Source organism: Hypanus sabinus, chromosome 2 (genome assembly GCF_030144855.1).
Source record: "Hypanus sabinus isolate sHypSab1 chromosome 2, sHypSab1.hap1, whole genome shotgun sequence".
NCBI lineage: Eukaryota > Metazoa > Chordata > Chondrichthyes > Myliobatiformes > Dasyatidae > Hypanus > Hypanus sabinus.
The window spans coordinates 83,020,163-83,038,827 of record NC_082707.1 but is presented as its reverse complement, the minus strand read 5'-3'; the positions used below and the strand labels follow the sequence as shown (position 1 = coordinate 83,038,827).

Sequence of the window (18,665 nt, the reverse complement as noted above, 5' to 3'; positions counted from 1 at the left end):
CTAACAATTTGCTGCTTTGGATCCTCTGACTGGTATTTTTCTTTTAGTATTTTGCTAAGCAGTTATTCACAGGTGCCCACATCACCGTCTCCACCTGGATTCTGTGAGTAGATGTGTTCCAGACCACATGTCGGACGAACACACTCGTTCAATGTGTTAGAAATCACTAATGGTGCTTTTTATCCAAGTGTACTTTCCCCAATGTTACTCTTTCCTTTTAGGCACTAAGTACTTTCTGCATCTCCCATGCCCATATTCCCATCTCTAAGCACAATCCCACTCCCCTTGTGACACCAACAACCCAGAACATTCAACATGATCTTACACGCAAGACCTATTCTACTACCATGGGTTTCATGTGCAATCAAACTGTTCTCCCTCCATTATACTCTTTGGTTCCCTCACCACCGTGAATTAACACAAACATTTGGCACAAAAAATAAGCAAAAGCCCTTCTCTTTCTGACCATGACCAACATAAGTAAGATGATATCTTCAAACCTGTATGTTGTGGAGAAAATCTAATCATCTGCATTGAATCACACTACTATCCCCACAGGAAAATAAAACATTAATTTACAGTTGAAGTTCAATCAAAAGGAATTCCAGGAAAATGAATCTACCAATTGAAGACATGTTAAATTATTTTCAAGTTCATTTCCACCTAATGTGTACTGTTATATAATCTACTTTACTTTCTGTACTCGGGCAAAACATATCTAAACTCCTAAATGCTATGCCACGGCACCCCACTTTTATTTATTCAAATCACAAGTGTCTATCTCGTCCAACTGTTTTTCTGTACCATTCAGCAAAACAAGAACAATGGAACTTCAAGAACATTTGACACATCAAGCTTTCACTATCACTATATGACATTTACCTCAAAAACTATATATTTCAAAAGGCTAACTTGATTTATTTACTTACTTATATTTTATTTAGAGTGCAGCGCGGACAGACCCTTCCGGCACAATGAGCTGCACCACTCAACAACCCTCTTAACCACAGGACAATTTACAATAACCAATTAACCTACAAACTGGTACATCTTTGGAATGTGGAAGGAAGCTGGAGCACCCAAAGGAAACCCACACACTGGCAGGAAGAACAGACAGCGTCAGAGTTCAAGAATGTTAGAAACTGTTGTTCCTGTCTACTATGAAATTGGTCTGACATCTCCAGCTGCAAACCATCCTAAAACTGGCATCACTTCAGTGTCTAGTTTTGGTTAGTGTGTGTCTCATTTTAATCAGTTAACAGCAGTAAAACATGAAAAGCTCATTACTTTAGGACAGCTGTAATAACAAAATAAAATCAGGTGTACAGTGCATAACCCTAAAAGTATTCTACAGCACAAAAATTAAATTAAACCCGTGTTGTTTTCCAAAGCAAAAATGCATTCTCTATATTTTGCTGTACTTAACAAAGAGGATACTGTAAAGATCAAGGGGTATAGGAGCTGCCAACTGCAGCTAACAGACCCTTCAATCTATGTCCCTGATGCTACAGCTGGTTTGCTTTGAGGCCACACACACTTGAGGATTCCAAAACACCACTTCATTACTGCATTTCTGAGATTTCCCTCCAGTCACCGTTCCCCCTTTATCTCTAAGATAGCTCTCCACTGTCCTGATCTAGTGATGCTGTAACTGTCGGTTTTGGAAGCACCTGCCCTCAAAAATGTGCAGGATGAGTCTTAAAGGGGAGCCACTCACATTAGTAAATACTAAACTGAAGGATGTTACAGTTTTACTTTTTTTGTACAAATCCAATTAGCGACATATACAGCACCACTTGCTATGCCACAAATCTAATGTATTCTGTTGAAAGTTAGCCTTTGGGTGAAAATAGTAAACTGATACAAATCTTACATCACCATTTAATTTAATTACTCATTTCCACAAATTTTGAGAAGGCATACAATTGTTTTTTTTTAATAATCACCTGTCACTTGTGTGTCATCTTTGGCCTTGTATTCTGTGCTTTTAATGGCAAGCTCAACACCATAACCAGAAAGGAATACCTTCTCCTGACTTGAATGCTGAAAAAAAATTATAAAACAAATATCACTGACCCATCATTTATTATGCTTTCTCAATACTTAACAAAATACTTGACAACAATGGATTGTTAAATAATTAAATGCAGCATCATAAATAAAAATGTCTATATTTCATTTGTCATCCCCACTAGTCTAAGTTTCCTGCTTCCTGGCTCTATGCCCGAATGCAAACTTAACAAATGCTCAAGGCAATCGTTATTCCCTTCCATCCTCAATCTTGCCTAACACTTTTGCTTGTTTTGTTGTATATCAGCTCCTTAATTTTAACCTTCAATTTTGATCTGAAAGTCAGACCAAAAAAAAAACATTCTTTAATAGTTGTAGTCAAAAGCAATAATTTAGCAGTTGCCATTTGGAAATAATTATGCTATAACAGATTAGCAATAATTTCACTAAATAACAGAAAAGTTGAAAAGGATTGAATGACCCTTTCTGCTCCCAAACAAAAATCAGCAAAGCAGTCTTGAAACCCCATGCTAATGGAGCTGGAATTCAGGTCAATAACTGGGGTCCAATATTAACCAGATGTATCTGAGATTCATCACTTGGGCATAGTAGTACCAACTGATTCATATCAGATCCTGCCATAAAAATGTGGTTGATTAAAAAGCGAATGTACAACTCTGCCCATCCCATGGGGTTAACACTTCAAAAAAGATCCCTAAATGGTGTAATTATTATATCAGAAAATTAATAACAGTAAACAAAGAACTTGGGAATAAGCTTGATTACAAAGCAGCTTGTCTTACAGCAACATAATGCCGGAGTACGTAGTTGACCCTTCCCTCATCTGATTTGGAGCAGAGAAGCTTGTGGAACCTGGAAAACTCTTCGGTACCAATCTCACCGTAGAGAATCACAAATGGAAGTTCATTTCTTAAAGGTGCCTTAATATGATCCACTTTAAACAAATAAGGGCCAGGTCTAATAATTAAAGACAAAAATCAGAATTAATAAGATCTAAAAGGTTCTATGTAAAATTATGCAAAATAATCCTCCTTGAAGGCAATTATTTGGTAAATTTCAATTCCAAATTTCATAATTCCTGTTTCTGTCCTCGTCTGTACTATTCAGTCACAAAAGAGAGCACTTTCCCATAAAGAAACTGCCCAAATTTGAATATTTAGCACCAATGAAGTCTAGACAGCTGTATATCTAGCTGAAATACGGAACTTGCCAAGCATACTGATGTACTTCCAAAACAGGAATAAATTTATATTCCTTTGTTACTACATAGCATCTTCTAAGAGTAGGAAAAAATATAGTAGCCAGAATCTAAATGAACCACATAAACAAACAAGTTAAATACAGATGTATGCATCAACCAGACCAATTATATTGTAAAGGATGAGCAACTGAAACCGTGCCCCAATTAAGCAGCTGCCCCATTTAGCTAAAGTTTCATGCAAATAGTTAAAATGGTATTTTAAAAAAGACAAACTACTGTTTAACTGAGTAACAAAAGTACTTAAATGAAACACAGAAGAACAAATTAGGACACTACCAATACTACTAGTGACTGCCTGTCACATCTGATGACAGGAAACCTGTGTGGAAGAGTTTTTAAAGTGGAAAAGCCGTAGCAGTGGGACAGTTCCACTCTCTCAGTCTCAGAAGTCCATGTCCGGTGGGATGAGTAGAGATCACATCTGGGGTCTTCCCTGGTTGCAGTGGATGACCTTGACTTCTTCTGTGCCTTGTCATGCCCTTTGCTCTCCATGCAGTGTTGCAAAACTGCCTTTCTGGCCCTTGGATCTCTCTGTAGATCTCATCTGCCCAGTCTGCCAGATCTGACCGCATGCTAAGACAGGCATGTCCCTATCTCACCAGAGTATGAGCCCCGTTGGCTACCCACATCTGGTTTAGCCTGCCAGCTGAAGCACTGCAGCAGGGAGTAGTCACTGTCATGTGCAAACAGCTACAGGTGAGAGCTGAGTATCTGGTGTGGACCTAAGGTAACACTTGGGATGATTGTCAATACCTTCAAATTCGTCATCAACTTCTTCATAGTTCTTAACTTGCTGAAGTAGTGAAATAGTTTTCTTTTCACTCCCAGCCGGTTCAGGCATTTCCAAGTCTGAATGCAATGAGCAAAATAGTCCTGAACTGTCTTACTGTTTATCTCTTATCAACTATCAGTGAAAAAAAATATCGCTTTTTAAACACAAGCGCAACTGATGCTGCATAAAGGTGGTCGCTCAAAGCAGAATGTAGCATCTAATGGCCACATAACATGCACACAACTGATGCCCATTAGAAAATGTTTGGCAGCAGTCTCCTGCCCCAATTAACTGCCATACTATCCTAAATAACCAAAGGGAATCCCAGCTAGTTTCTCGATTTGTTTTTGTTCTTTAAGAGCTGTTCCAAATAAGCAATGACCCAATTAACTGGAATTCACTGTATTCATCAAAATATCAGACTCATAGTGTTGTTATGCCAAGTTACACAAAATGTACACTATTGAGAAGCACAGGTTTGACTTGACCTTTAAGAAACTTATGCTCTTTCAATTTCTTCATTGTACCAATGTAACAAAATTTCTTGAACATTTATTTAATAAATTATGTGCCAATTCCACCAATTTATTGTATTCTGCTATAAAAATTGCACTTAACATTTTAAACTGTGAGACAATCAGATCATCCAAAAACAAATAACAATCCAGGTCTTGGAGGTTATCAACTGGTGCAACTCACAAGAGCTCAATCTCAAATTAACAATACTCCAAGTACATTGTAACATCCCTAGATTGTCATGATGCTGAGATACACCCTAGGATGTGCTGGGACACATCATCACTGGTGTAACGTGGGGTCATCGGGTGTTTTGGATCTTGCAACATCAGACACTCTCACCCAGGTGAACCAGCCAGGGTTGATCAGGCCCTGGCCTGTGAACCAGGAGCACTGGTCCACAGATCACACCTCTTGAAAAATGAAAAAGCAGAAAAATCCCCACAAATGTGAACAGCATATAATAATGCTTTGCTTTTGACAAGATACTGATTAACATCATTGAGGTGTGTTCTCAATCCAAGTCATTAATTGATCATATTAACAGTTATTGGAGCCTTGGTTTTGGATATCTGTCAATTTGAAACCAAGCTCTGCAGCTGAAGTACTATTATCAACAAAACATATTGAACTTGTTTTGCACTGTACCCATGCCAAAGCCCACTTATAACAAATCATAAATTATAAATTATTTTGAATTTGACTTGTCCACAATTTCAGAAACACTTTATAATTGATATTTTTCAGTGTCACGGTGTGCTTTGTTTTCGTTTACCTCTCCAGGGCATTCTGAAGAACAGCCTCCAACTTGTCAGGACTGCAGATCTTCTCCCCGTGCACATTTATAAAAGCAGAACAGTTTTCTGGAGGGGGCTCCTCTGCCGCAATCTATTCAAAGAGTTTGTATCAATTATATCAATAAAAAAAACAAATACCGTACTCACTTCCATTGATTATGTAAGACACAAAAATAGTCGACTCACCTGCTGAAACATCTGAACAATGGCCGAATAAGCCCGAAGGGATAAGGCAAACTTCAGAAGATTGGCCTGTACAGGAGTCAAAAACTCACCAGCTTTCTGCAGAATGTGGTTGTAATACGAAATATCGGTTCCTGCCATGTAAAAAAATAATTACAATGCTTCAAATATTTTTTAATTGGTCCTTACCAGTCTAAATATACACGCCAACTCACCTTCCTTCCTGGAAAGATTATAGACTCCTGGGTAATATTTAATTTTATCTGACCACTGAGAACAGACAGATGGACAAGCCTGACAACATTTTCTCCCAGACTCAACGCATGTATTATCATTCACTGTTACTGCACAGCTGCCCAACAGAATTACAATAACCTCTACCACAAGAAGGACAAAGGCAGAGGCACATGGAAATAACATCAACTGCAGGCTCTTCATGTTCATGCTGAACATCATCCTGCCTTGGAAATATATCTGTTTCTTCACTGGTGCTTGATACAAACCTATCCCCATCCAATATCAGTGGGAACAGCTTCACAAGAAAGTTTGCAGCAGGTCAAGAAAGCAGCTCATCAGTTTCTTCATAAGGGAAAAGAGGGATAGCAAAACTAGTCTTTACAGCAACAAGTTTCAAACAAGCAGATAAATATAATTTCTCTCACTTCTCCTATTTTTATCCAAGTTAATGAATCTAATAATAGTACATTTCAGGTGCCGACAAATTCAGTACACACTACAGCGCAAATCTAGGATGAGTGTCTCACGAGATTAACATAGTTAACAAGGACGGAAGAGATTCTGCAGATGCTGGAAATCAGAGCAACACACATAAAATGCTGGAGGAACTCAGCAGGTCAGGCAGCATCTACGGAGAGGAACAAACAGTCAATATTTCAGGCTGAAACCCTTCCTCAGGACTGGAAAGGAAGGGAAGATTCCAGAATAAGAAGACTGGGGGAAGGAAGTAGTATAGGCTGGCTGGTGATAGGTGGGAAAGGTAAAGGGCTGGAGAAGAAGTGATCTGATAGCAGAGGAGAGTGGACTGTGGGAGAAAGGAGAGGAGAGGCACTAGGGGTGAGATGATAGGCAAGTGAAGAGAAAAGGCAAAAAAGGAGCCAGAGTGGGGAATTGAAGAAGAGGGAAGGGAGACGGCAAAACACTACTGGAAGTTGGAGAAATCAATGTTCATGCCATCAAGTTGTAAGCTACCTACACGAAATATGAGGTGTTGCTCCTCCAACCTGAGAGTGGTCTCATCATGGGAGAAGAGAAGGCCATGGGCTGACATGTTGAAATGGGAATGGGGATTGGAATTAAAATGCTTCGTCACTGGGAAATACTGCATTTTGCAGATGGGGCGAAGGTGTTTGACAAAGTGGTCCCGCATTCTATGTCAGATCTCACCAATGTTGAAGAAGCTGCATCAGATACAGTAGGGTGACCCCAACAGATTCGCAGGTGAGTGCTGCTTCAACTGGAAGAACTGTATGGGACCCTGAATGTAGGTAAGGGAGGAAGTTAATGACCAAGTATAGCACTTCTTTCGCCCACAGGGATGTGCCAGAAGATTAGTGGGGAGGGACAAATGGAGCAATTCCACCAGATGGAGAAGGATGGTGATGGAGGGGAACTGGTTGGGTCTGTTATTGAGCAAGAAGTGGAGACTGTTAAGGTTTTCTTGATGGGGTTAGAAATGTACAGGGGCTGGACATCCATGCTGAAACTGAAGGGATCAGGGTCAGGGAATAGAAAGTTGTTGAGGAGATCAAGAGCATATGAAGATTCGCAGATGTAGGTGGGAGGGGACTGAACCAAGGGGAACAAAATGGAGTTGAAGTATGCGTACATGAGCTCAGTGGGGCAGGAGCAGGCAGTAACAACAGATCTACTTGGTCAGTCAGGTGTGCAAGAGGTAGAAATGAACAATACAGTGTAAGGGAGCTATGAAATTGGTGGCAGTGGATAGATGTCCAGAGTTGATGAGGTTTGTGATGATGCTGGAGGCAATGTCCTGATGGTCCTGACTGGGGTCCTTTTCAAGGGATAATTAAGAGAAGGTATCTGAGAGATACTGCCTGATCTCAGCAAAGTGGAGGTTAGTATGCCAGAGTACAACAGCACCCCCCTTGTCTACAGGTCTGAGGTTGGGATTGGCACAGAGGGAGTGGAGGGCAGTGTGAAGAGGTAAGGTTCAAAGAGGAGAGAAAAGTGCTTAAGTCAAGCCTGTTGATGTCTCATCAGCAAGTAGAGATGAAAAGATCCAGAGCAGAGAGAAAACTAGAGCAGGGTGTCCAAGAAGAGGAGGGTTAAAGATGGGAGAAGTGGTCATCGTGGTGGGGTGGGCTTTATGTAGTGGAATGCGCAGAACTCACTGAGGTGTGGGTGAAAGGGGACAAAAGCTAGGCCCTTGCCTAGGACAGAATGTTCCACCTCACAGCGGGGAAGGTCAGAGGGAATACTGAAGACATGGCAGAGATCAGAGGGGGGTTAGAGAGTTGGTGGCATCAGAGGAGGAGGGAGGGTTGGGGTGTTAAGAGAAGGTTGGGTGGGTGAAAGATCGAAGCTCTGAAGATCCAAGAGCTGATGGGGGAGCCTGGCAACCCAGTGTTTGGAAGTAGTGATGGATGCAGGGGAGCCCAGGGACCCAGTGGCAGTGGGAAAGGTCTCAGGCTGGAGATGGAGGTGGCCAAGGTCAGAGATAGAGGCTATGTAATTCACAGTCTGAAGGCACATAGGGTCGTAGGAACCACAGTTGGCAACAGTAGGATCCATTATCAAGAAGTATCCAATAAGTATGGTTAACAAAGAGTAGCTTCTAGCTGATCTTTAAATTATGGGCAAACAAATGAACTACTTTTACATGAATTTTAAAATTTTTACTTCACTTTATTTGAGTGGCTGATGGACGTGGTAAAGTTCTGTCACACTGCAAAACTATTTTTTTTTAAACTTGGGAACTCATATCAGGCTAATGTTCATTGGCAACATCTTATCATTCAGCACAATCATCCCATCCAAACTCATCATCAAGCTTCAAGTCCTGGGCCTCTGTGTCTCCCTCTGCAACTGGATACTCAACTTCTTCACCGGCAGAGGACTGGTAAGAACATCTCCTCACTGACCATCAATGCAGATGCACCTCAAGGCTATCTGCATAGCTCCCTGCTCCACTCTCTATACAGAAGACTGTGTGCATAAGCCCAGCTCCAATGCCATCGGCAATATTGTCAATGCCACTAATACTGTTGGCTGAACCACAGGTGGTGATGACTGTTACCAGAGCAAGGTAGATACCTTGTTGAGTAGTGATGCAGAAATAATCTTTTGCACAATGTTAGCAGAACTAGAGTTGATTGTTGACTTCAAGAAGTGAAAGGAGGGTGAATATGCGCTAAGCATACATTGGGGGAATCAGCAGGAGAGGGAGTCAGTGGCTTTAAATTTTTGGCATTAACATACAGTTTACCTGTCCTGGGTCCCTAATGTCCAGCACATACACTCTGAGGCCACTTTATTAGGTACAACTCCTTGTTAATGCAAATCAGCCAATCACATGGCAGCAACTCAATGCATAAAAGCATGCAGACATGGTGAAGACCATGTTCAGACCAAACATCAGTATATGGAAGAAATGTGATCTAAGTGACTTTGTCCGTGGAATGATTGTTGGTGCTAAGAGAAAGTGGTTTGAATATCTCAGAAACTGCTGAGCTCCTGGGATTTTCACACATAAGTTTCTAGTTTACAGAAAATGGCATGAAAAAAAAGTCATCCAGTGAGCAGCAGTTCTGTGGGCAAAAATACTTTAATGATAGAGGTCAGAAGAAAATAGCCAAACTGGTTCAAATGTCAAATAACCATGTGTGACAGCAGTAGTGTGCAGAAGAGCATCTTTGAATGCACAACACATAGAAACTTGAAGTGGATGGGCTACATACAGCAGCAGAACAGCAGAAGTATACACTCAGTGGCCACTTTGTTAGGTACAAGAGATGCCTAATAAAGCAGCCACTAAGCGTATAAATTTTATTCACTTACTCTTACTGTGTAAGCATGTACTAAATAATCTGGTACACTACATAGCTACATAAAAGTCAAGAGACTTCATGGCAAAGTTAAGGCGGAACACAAAACCAAGACGCTATTAAATGATTAAACAGGCTAGTGTGTTTCTTCCCACTTTGTAACCCTGGGTTCTACATGAGATATGAATTTGTGTGAAAGGGACAACCAATCGCATCAAATTGAATTGGTATACAACTCGGGAACTTTTACCTTCATCATCCTCTTGATGGACTTCTTGAGCAGCATCCACAAAATCCCAGAATTTAGCTTTGCTTTCCTCAGCCAAAAATTCACTGCAAGAGAAACAACAATTATTCTACAATGTACACAGTTCTTCAATGAAGTCATTATTGTACAGTTAAGAGCAAATTACATAGAAAATACAAGAAAAGATCTTGCTACTTAGCTATTTTTCTATCATTATCCAAAATTCACAACTACAGCTTGCTGAAGTTAGAGCACCTCATCTATTCTGGTTGCTTGCACACACTTCAGACTGTGACTGAGATAATGCACCAAAATTACATCAATGCATTACTATTCATCTAATTAGATGAAGACTCTACAAAGTTTGACTACCTAAAGAATAACCAGCAAAGTCACAAAACAATGATTCAAGATTGTTTAATGCCATCTACAGTACTCAAGAGAGGAATGAAATAAACGTTACTTTGGATCTGATGCAGCTCTGAAAAAAACACATTAAAATAAAAAACATAATAAATATTAATACATAATATAACATAAATAAATTAATTGTATGTACATGAAATGATGCTGGGTACAGGAGATTCTGTACGTAAGGTGACTCTGATAGGAAATTATAAAGTAGAGGTGGTGGAGTGGGTTAGAAGTGTTGATCAGCCTTACTGCTTGAGGAAAGTAACTGTTTTTGAGTCTGGTGATCCTGACATGGATGCTACCTCACCCCCTCACTGATGCGAGTGGGAAAAACAGTCCATGAGCAGGATGAGTAATATCCATTGTGATACTAGCCTTTCTCTGGCATCTTTCTGTATATATGTCCTTGATGACAAGTAGGCTGGTGCCGATGATACGTTGGACGGTTTTGACGACCTGTCATGGCGCCTCCAGTTCGCGCAGTGCAGTTTCTATGCCATGCAGTGTGGCAGTACATTAAGATGCTCTCTATTGTGCATTTGTTGAAGGTCATGAGTACTGATGTGCACAGTCCAGCTTCCTTAGAAAGTAGAGGCATTGGTAAACTTTCTTGATTATGTAGGATGTGTTCTGGGACTATGAAAGGTTGTGTGAATTGTGCAATCCCAGAAGTTTGAAGCTACTCACGGTTTTCACTACTGTTGCCGCTGATGTAAAGCAGGGTGTGAGTGGTACAAGTTCTCCTGAAATTGACAACCATCTCCTTTCTGTTGTTAACACTGATGAAGCCTGGCATCACACCTTGAGCTCTTCCACTTCCTCTCAATTGGCTGTCTCATCATTGTTAGTGAATCGGCGAACTTGACAACATGATTACTCGGAAGTTTGACCATGCAGTAGTGGGTGAGCATAGTGTACAGAAGTGGGCTCAGCACACAGCCCTGGGGGGCACCCATGTTGAGAATGATGGAGAAGGGGGAGCGGTGGTGCATTCAGACTATCTGAGGGCTGTTGGTGCGGAAGTCTAACACCCAGTTGCACACTGTTCTACTTGGACTGAGGAGTAAAAGTTGGTTACCAAGGTCTGTGGGTCAATAGTGCTGAATACAGAACTGAAATGCAGGAAGAACATTCTAACACAAGTGGATGCTTTAGATATAGAACACAAAGTGCAACACCAAAATTCAGAATAAAGAAAAAGGTATCTAACAAAATTGTGAAATAAATCCTGTTCCTTGTTTATATTATAGTGACTTCTGGCTCAAAATCAAGATAAGTGAGACTCTGTTTCTATGACACCAAAGGAACGAACAAACGTTGGCTAACGTAGAAAATAAGTAACACTGTGACGAAGCTCTGCAAACTACCAAACTCCTTTTCCTTTCTCCTCAAAGATCATAGCATGGCTAGTTGTAGAACTGAATTGAAATATGTTGGTCAATCCTAGAACTAATTGTAGAAACTAATACTCAACCTTCCATCCCCACCTGCCAGTTTATACTCCTTCCTCTCCCTCACCCTCTTATTCTGGCTTTTTCCCCCCTTCCTTTAGAAGGGAGATTGAATGGTACCACAACAACCTCAATCAATGTCATCAAGAATACAGGAAGAGGAAACTGGAGGCCCATGAGCCTGTTCTCATCAGGGGATCAGAGATAGAGAACGTTAACAATGTTAAACTCTTCGATATTATCATTTTAGAGGATCTGTCCTGGGTTTAGCATCTAAGTGCCATTATAAAGAAAGCACAGCAGTACCTCTACTTTCTTAGAAGTTTGCGAAGATTCAGCATGAAATCTAAAATTCTAATGAACTTCTATAGATGTGTGGTGGAGGGTATACTGTCTGCTTGCATCACGGACTGGTATGGAAACACCAATGATCCTTGAACAGAAAAGTCTACAAGAAGTAGTAGGTACAACCCAGTCCATCACTGTTAAAGCCTCCCATCCATTGAGCACATCTACAAGGAGGATGAGAGGTGACCTGATAAAGGTGTATAAGATGATGAGAGGCATTGATCATGTGGATAGTCAAAGGCCTTTGCCCAGGGTGGAAATGGTTGCCACAAGAGGACACAGGTTTAAGATGCTAGGGAGTAGATACAGAGGAGATGTCAGAGGTAAGTTTTTCATTCAGAGAGTGGTGAGTGCGTGGAATGGGCTGCCGACAATGGTATTGGAGGCAGATCTGATAGGATCTTTTAAGATACTTTTAGATAGGTACATGGAGCTTAGTAAAATAGAGGGCTATAGGTCAGCCTAGTAATTTCTAAGGTAGGGCCATGTTCAACACAACTTTGTGGGCCAAAGGGCCTGTACTGTGCTGTGGGTTTTCTATGTTCTATGAGTGCTGTTACAGGAAAGCAATATCAATCATCAACGACTCCCAATGTCCAGACCATGTTTTCTTCTCACCACTGCCAAGGGACAGGAGCCTCAAGATCCACACCACCAGGTTCAGGAGCAGTTGTTACCCCTCAACTATCAGGCTCCAGAACCAAAGGGGATAACTTCACCCAATTTCACTTGCCCCATCACTGAACTGTTCCCACAATCTATGGACTCACTTTTAAAGACTCTTCATATCATTCTGTCTTTATGTTTATTATTTATATTTCTTTTTTTCATATTTGCAGTTTGTTCTTTTTTACACATTGACTGTCTGTCCTTTTCTGTGAAGTTTTGCATTGATTCCATTGTGTTTACTGTGAATGCTGGAATTACAGGCTTGACTGACAGGAACCATCAATTTGTGGAACTTGTCGCTCAGGGTCTTGGTCTAAAAATGACTTTTCTTACGTGACTATATTCTTTTCTTTCCTTCCTTCTATTTTGAATGTGCATGTATGGTTTTGTACCTTGGCCCCAGTCTACTCAACTGTATCCAGGTATGGTTTCAGTGACAAATAAACTTAAATTGATTTGAGAGTAGTATATGGTGACATATATGTGCCTGAATAATAAATTTTTTTTGAACTTTCCTGCTCTGATGAAGGGTCTCGGCCCAAAACATTAACAGTTTATTGATACTGAGTTCCTCAAGCATTTTGTTTGTTACTCTGGAGTTCCAGCATCTGCAGAATCTCTTGTGTTATAGAAATCACAAATTCATTCTATCACTAACACTCATAATGATGTTGTAACTCTTTATGAAAGCACAATCTCTTTTCTCAGCATCAAATACTCACTGACTAGCTGCTATATCATGTTCACATTGGGAATGGCAACAAAACCTCATGTAGACAAAAATAAATAATACATATGAATTACCAGTCCCATGGGCACTGCGTAGGCAGTGGAATTACCTTGCTTCCAGTAACAATGGTGTAGATGGCCACTTGGTAGTTAGCGTTGTTGTCACTGCCTTCGAGTCAGCATTCACAACCAAGAAGAATACACATACCAGAGCTACTGTTGCAAGAATCCTGGAGTTGTTGTTTTTAGCTGTATGAAGCACAAAAGATTAGAAGTTATCAGTTTCTGGTCTACTTAAACTAATCTTCCTACCCCACTCATCAAATCACTGAATCATAGAAATATAGAGCATTGAAATGGGCTCTTTTGGTGTATTTTGCCCATGCCATCCATGATGACAAACAACACTAATTATCTCATATCCAAATACCTGTCCAATTACCTTTCAACGCTGTAATTTAATCCATCTCCACCACCAACTTTGGCAGGCTGTTACAGGTATTTACTACCCGATGTGTATGAAACTTATACACCCCACCATTGAGCACATCTACATAAAATGCCGTCGTGGAAAGCAACATCCATCATCAGATGTTTTCCCTTTCAGTTATTCCTGACAAAGGGTCTCGGCCCAAAACGTCAACTGTACTTCTTCCTATAGATGCTGCCTGGCCTGCTGCGGTCCACCAGCATTTTGTGTATTTTGCATCCATCATCAGAGATGGTTAAAGACAGCCAAGGGGAATGGACAAGAAAATAGTTTCTAAGAAACATAGGTCATTTGTAGACTCCCTGCCCTAGGAAAAACACCCCTCATAATCTTGACATACTTCTGCCTCCTGTATAAAATAATTATTAGAGTTAAGAGACTCTAAACAATCTGCAGTAAAATTGATTAAAACTAAAATTAATAAATACAATCAAGAATTGTCAACATCAACATGGCTCAAATTAAATCTAATTCAAGCATGAAATGGAATATGACCACTCTTGAGCAATGTGTACTTAATCTTAATTGTTGATTCCTTAAAACCCTCACATTGTGCAAGTCACATTCTGATCATCTGGCACACTCAGGGCTAGTAACATTTCCTGACTACTAGATGTTATGCGACACATTTTAAATTTTCTTTTCTTAGATTGTACATAGTACTATTCCCAGTGAACCAGGGTAGTTTGAATTGAAGATACAAAAGGAAGATAGGAATCAGAGCCTGGTGAGTTGAACAAGTGATAGGACTGGCTCACAAAGAGTCGCAAAGGAGCATGGGAACCAGTGCCCAGGTGAGTCAAAGGAAAGACCAACAATCATTGTTTGATAAAACAAATGCCGATTTTTTTTTGGGCAGATTATCAGTCTTTACCACCCATACTGATCCACCAGGACTCCAGTGCACAGAAGCAACAAAGCAAAAACACGTACAATTACAAAGAAAGCACAGCAATGCCTCTACTTCCTGAAGAGTCTACAGTGATTTGGTGTAACATCTAAAACTTTGACAAACTTCTATAGATGTACCATAGAGAGTATATTGACTGGCTGCATCATGACCCGGTAAGGAAACACCAATGACCTTGAATGGAAAATCTACAAAAGGTCGTGGATTTGGCTCAGTACATCACGGTTAAAGCCCTCCCCACTATTGAGCTTATCTACATGAAATGTTGTTGTAGGAAAGCAGCATCCATCATCAGAGATGGATCAAAAAGACAGCTAAAGGGGATGCACAAGAAAGTTGTTTCTAAGGAACATAGGCAATTTGTAACATATAAATTTGTTTGAAATTATTCATGCATATTTACTGTTATTTAAGCAGCTCCGAACAAACTTATCTCCAAACTGCTGGACTTGGGATTCAACACCTCCCTTTGCAAGTGGATCCTCAACTTACTGATCATAATGAGTAAGGATAGGCAGCAACACTTCCACCACAATTATGTTCAACATTGGTGCCCCACAAGGCTGCATCCTCTGTCTCTCTATTGCCTTACAACTGTGTGGCCAGATTGTGCTCTAATTACATCTACAAGTTTGTAGTTGATACCACTGTACTTGGCTGCGTCTCAAATACAGGAAGAAGATAGAGAGCTTAGAAACATGATATCATGACAACAACCATTCACTCAAAGTCAGCAAAGTAAGAGAGCTTAATATCAACTTTGGGAATGGGCGTGGAGCACGTGTTCCTATTCACATCAATGGCGCTCAGGTCGAGAGGATTGGGAGCTTCAAGGTGCTCAGAGTGAACTTCACCGATAGCCTATACTGGTCCAATCATATTGATGCCACAGCCAAAAGGCTCAACAATGCCTCTACTTCCTCCAGAGGCTAAAGAAATTAGGCATGCTCCCGTCAACTCTCAACAATTCATATCAATGCACCATAGAAAGCACAGGATGTTAATGGGGCTATATTACAGACCAGCCAACAGCCCAAGGGATTTAGAGGATCAAATCTGTAGAGAGACCACAAACTGTTTCAAGAAACACAAAAGGTTCATTTAATGTCAGAGAATGTATACAGTATGCAACTTGAAATTCATATACTTCACAGTGATCCACAAAACAAGAAACCCCACAGTATGGATGATAGAAACACTGAAGCATCCCAAACTCTCCCTTGTGCAAACGGCAGCAAAAACATCGAATCCAACTCATGCCAGCAAAAACACCAACCCCACCCTCATGTAAATAGCAGCAAAAAGCCCCTCAGAGTCGATCAAAACTACAGTCCACAAACCAGCACCGGTCTCTCTCTCTCTCTACAGCGAGGGAAAGAGATCACTCCTGCAACAACAAGAGCAGAGACCAGCAACTGTTCCAAAGTTACAAGCTACCACATTGTTTCTCCAAGACCCCGTCATGAGGACCAACAGCCTCTCTCTCTGCATTGAGACAGCAGTTGGCAATTAAAAAACACACCACCTGCTGTCTCACTGTTTTCTCTGGTGGTACATACTTTCAATGTGTATGACCTTGGGGGATCTCAGAGAGAGAGTTTCCAACAAGAAAGTTTAGCGTGCAGGAGTCCATGAGCTCACAAAGAGTCACACTCGACTGAACAACAAGAAGCTTTCAGGCTTTTCTATCTTCTACTTGATGGGAGGGGGAGAAAAGAAAATGTCTGGGATGGCTGGCTGCTTTATTGAGGCAGTGAGAATTATGGACAGAGTCCATAGAGGAGAGGCTGTTTCCTGCTATGTGCTGAGCAGTGTCCACAACTCTATTATTTACAGGTATGTGCAGAACAGTTGCCATATCAGGCTATTATGCATCCAGATAAAATGCTTTCTATAGTGCAACAATAAAAATTGGTAAATTAACAGGACATGCCAAATTTATTTAGCCTCCTGAGGAAGTAGAGGTGATGATTAGCTTTCTTGGCTGTGACATAATATGATTAGCGCAGAAGCTATTGAAGCTCTCAACTGAAGTCAATGACAGACAAACAGACAGACAGACAGACATACTTTATTGATCCCGAGGGAAATTGGGTTTCGTTACAGCCGTGCCAACCAAGAATAGTGTAGAAATATAGCAATATAAAAACCATAAATAATTTAATAATAAGTTAATCATGCCAAGTGGAAATAAGTCCAGCTCTTTTTGGTTGTTGGCAATGAGGGAAAGGTTGTCATGACAGCATATGTCTCCATTCATCATCCAAAATGCAGCTTATTACAGTGAGGCTATCTGCACACCTGAAAATGGATTTAGAGCTGGAGCAGAGTCTGGCCACACAGTCATGAGCATACAGGGGGTAGAGCAGGGGTTGAGCATGCAACCTAGTGCACCAGTGTTTAAAATAATCATGACAGAGGTGTTGAAGTCAAGGATCTCGCTGCAGAGTAAGACATTAACTCTCAAGTGCCAAGAGTTTAGCAATCAGTTTTCCTAGAATATTAAAGGAATAACTGCAGTCAATAAACAATCTTGAGTGCCAGTCCATGCTTTGGATGCAAGTTCATCAACACAGCAGTGTGCGTGGTTACAGCTACAAACATAGCATACAATTTAACTAATAATAGCAAAGGAGCACAAGTGCTGTGTAAGCACAGCCTTGTACTATGGTTGAGTAGTGAAGAAGGAAACATGACAAGGGACTGTGACAAAAACCTTTCAATTCATGTAGAAAGTAACAGCACTGCATTTGCAGCAATGGGCACCAAATACTGTGGTAATGAAAGCAGAGGGAGTATGTGTCAGTACACAGCATCATGGTTTGGGTACTGGCATGGACTCTGTTCCACAATTCTGCTTGGGATTCCAGTACGCACATGATCTTAATAGGGTGCCAACACAGGAAGTATTACCGCATGCAAATGCAGTACCAACAGCCCATGCAGGCACAGATCCTAAGACAAACACCAGGCACTTCCTCTCACACCCGGCGCTGGCGGGCTGCTCCAATCACCACCGTCAGCGTGTCACCACCACCGCCGCGTCCCGGACTCAGAAAATGGGACACGCCCCTCTGCCACTGATTGGCCGAAACCCAAGACTCTAACGAAGTGAGCTCCCCGAGTGGTTAGATTCATTGCCAATCACTACCACCTGGAAAAGTTGCTCCTCTCTCGACACCACCACCGCCCCGAACAGACAGACACGGCGCGTACACAATCTACCGATAAAATACCACTGTCTAGCACCTCGGCGCTACTGACAGGCGCGGCTGCGGTTAACAGTCAGCAAGCACACGGCAGTGTCAGGATATGGAAGCCAAGATTAAGCATTAAGGCGATCCGGTCACCTGCCTACCACGGCGGAATAGCACCGCCATTCACCCGTCCACAGGCTACCGCAGCCCTAGCCATCGAACGGTGGGAGTCGCCTCTGTCCCGTCTCTTTACTCACCAGAGCCGGCGAGCCAGAGCGCCGCCATCTTAGGTGTCCACTGCGACCCGCCCAGGACCCCGAAGGCTCACGTACTCATGCCCAATCAAATAACAAACAATCGCTTTATCATCCTGGCAAAGACCCGGCAGTTACAGAAATTTCATTGTCATTTCTTCTACTATTTATGGTTAGTCATTTGTGATTTAAATGATACAACTTCCGGCGGCTGCATAGGACAACTACTATCTGAAGGACCTTGGGAAGCTGGGGCGCAGTGTATCGCTCCCTATTGGGCTCCCGGCACCATTGCATCGGGGAGGGGGCGTGGCCGCAATAAAATACTGCAGATGCTGCAAACCTGAAGTCAAACAAGACCAGGCAAAGTT

General features: G+C 41.4%; 1 protein-coding gene across 2 annotated transcripts in view; it reads right to left on the bottom strand.

Annotated features, from left to right (window-relative positions):
* The window catches only part of uggt1 (UDP-glucose glycoprotein glucosyltransferase 1), a 180,228-nt gene extending 161,813 nt beyond the window's left edge, over positions 1-18,415 (bottom strand). For both annotated transcript variants that reach the window (XM_059949051.1, XM_059949058.1), the window contains exons 1-7: positions 18,298-18,415; positions 13,554-13,692; positions 9,836-9,918; positions 5,564-5,694; positions 5,356-5,468; positions 2,814-2,988; positions 1,947-2,043 (exon numbers count right to left, since the gene is read on the bottom strand). In XM_059949051.1, coding sequence (XP_059805034.1) covers positions 1,947-2,043; positions 2,814-2,988; positions 5,356-5,468; positions 5,564-5,694; positions 9,836-9,918; positions 13,554-13,692; positions 18,298-18,325 — 766 coding nt within the window. In that variant the 5' untranslated portion in view covers positions 18,326-18,415. The remainder of the gene's footprint in view (positions 1-1,946; positions 2,044-2,813; positions 2,989-5,355; positions 5,469-5,563; positions 5,695-9,835; positions 9,919-13,553; positions 13,693-18,297) is intronic.
* Positions 18,416-18,665: the final 250 nt, after the last annotated feature.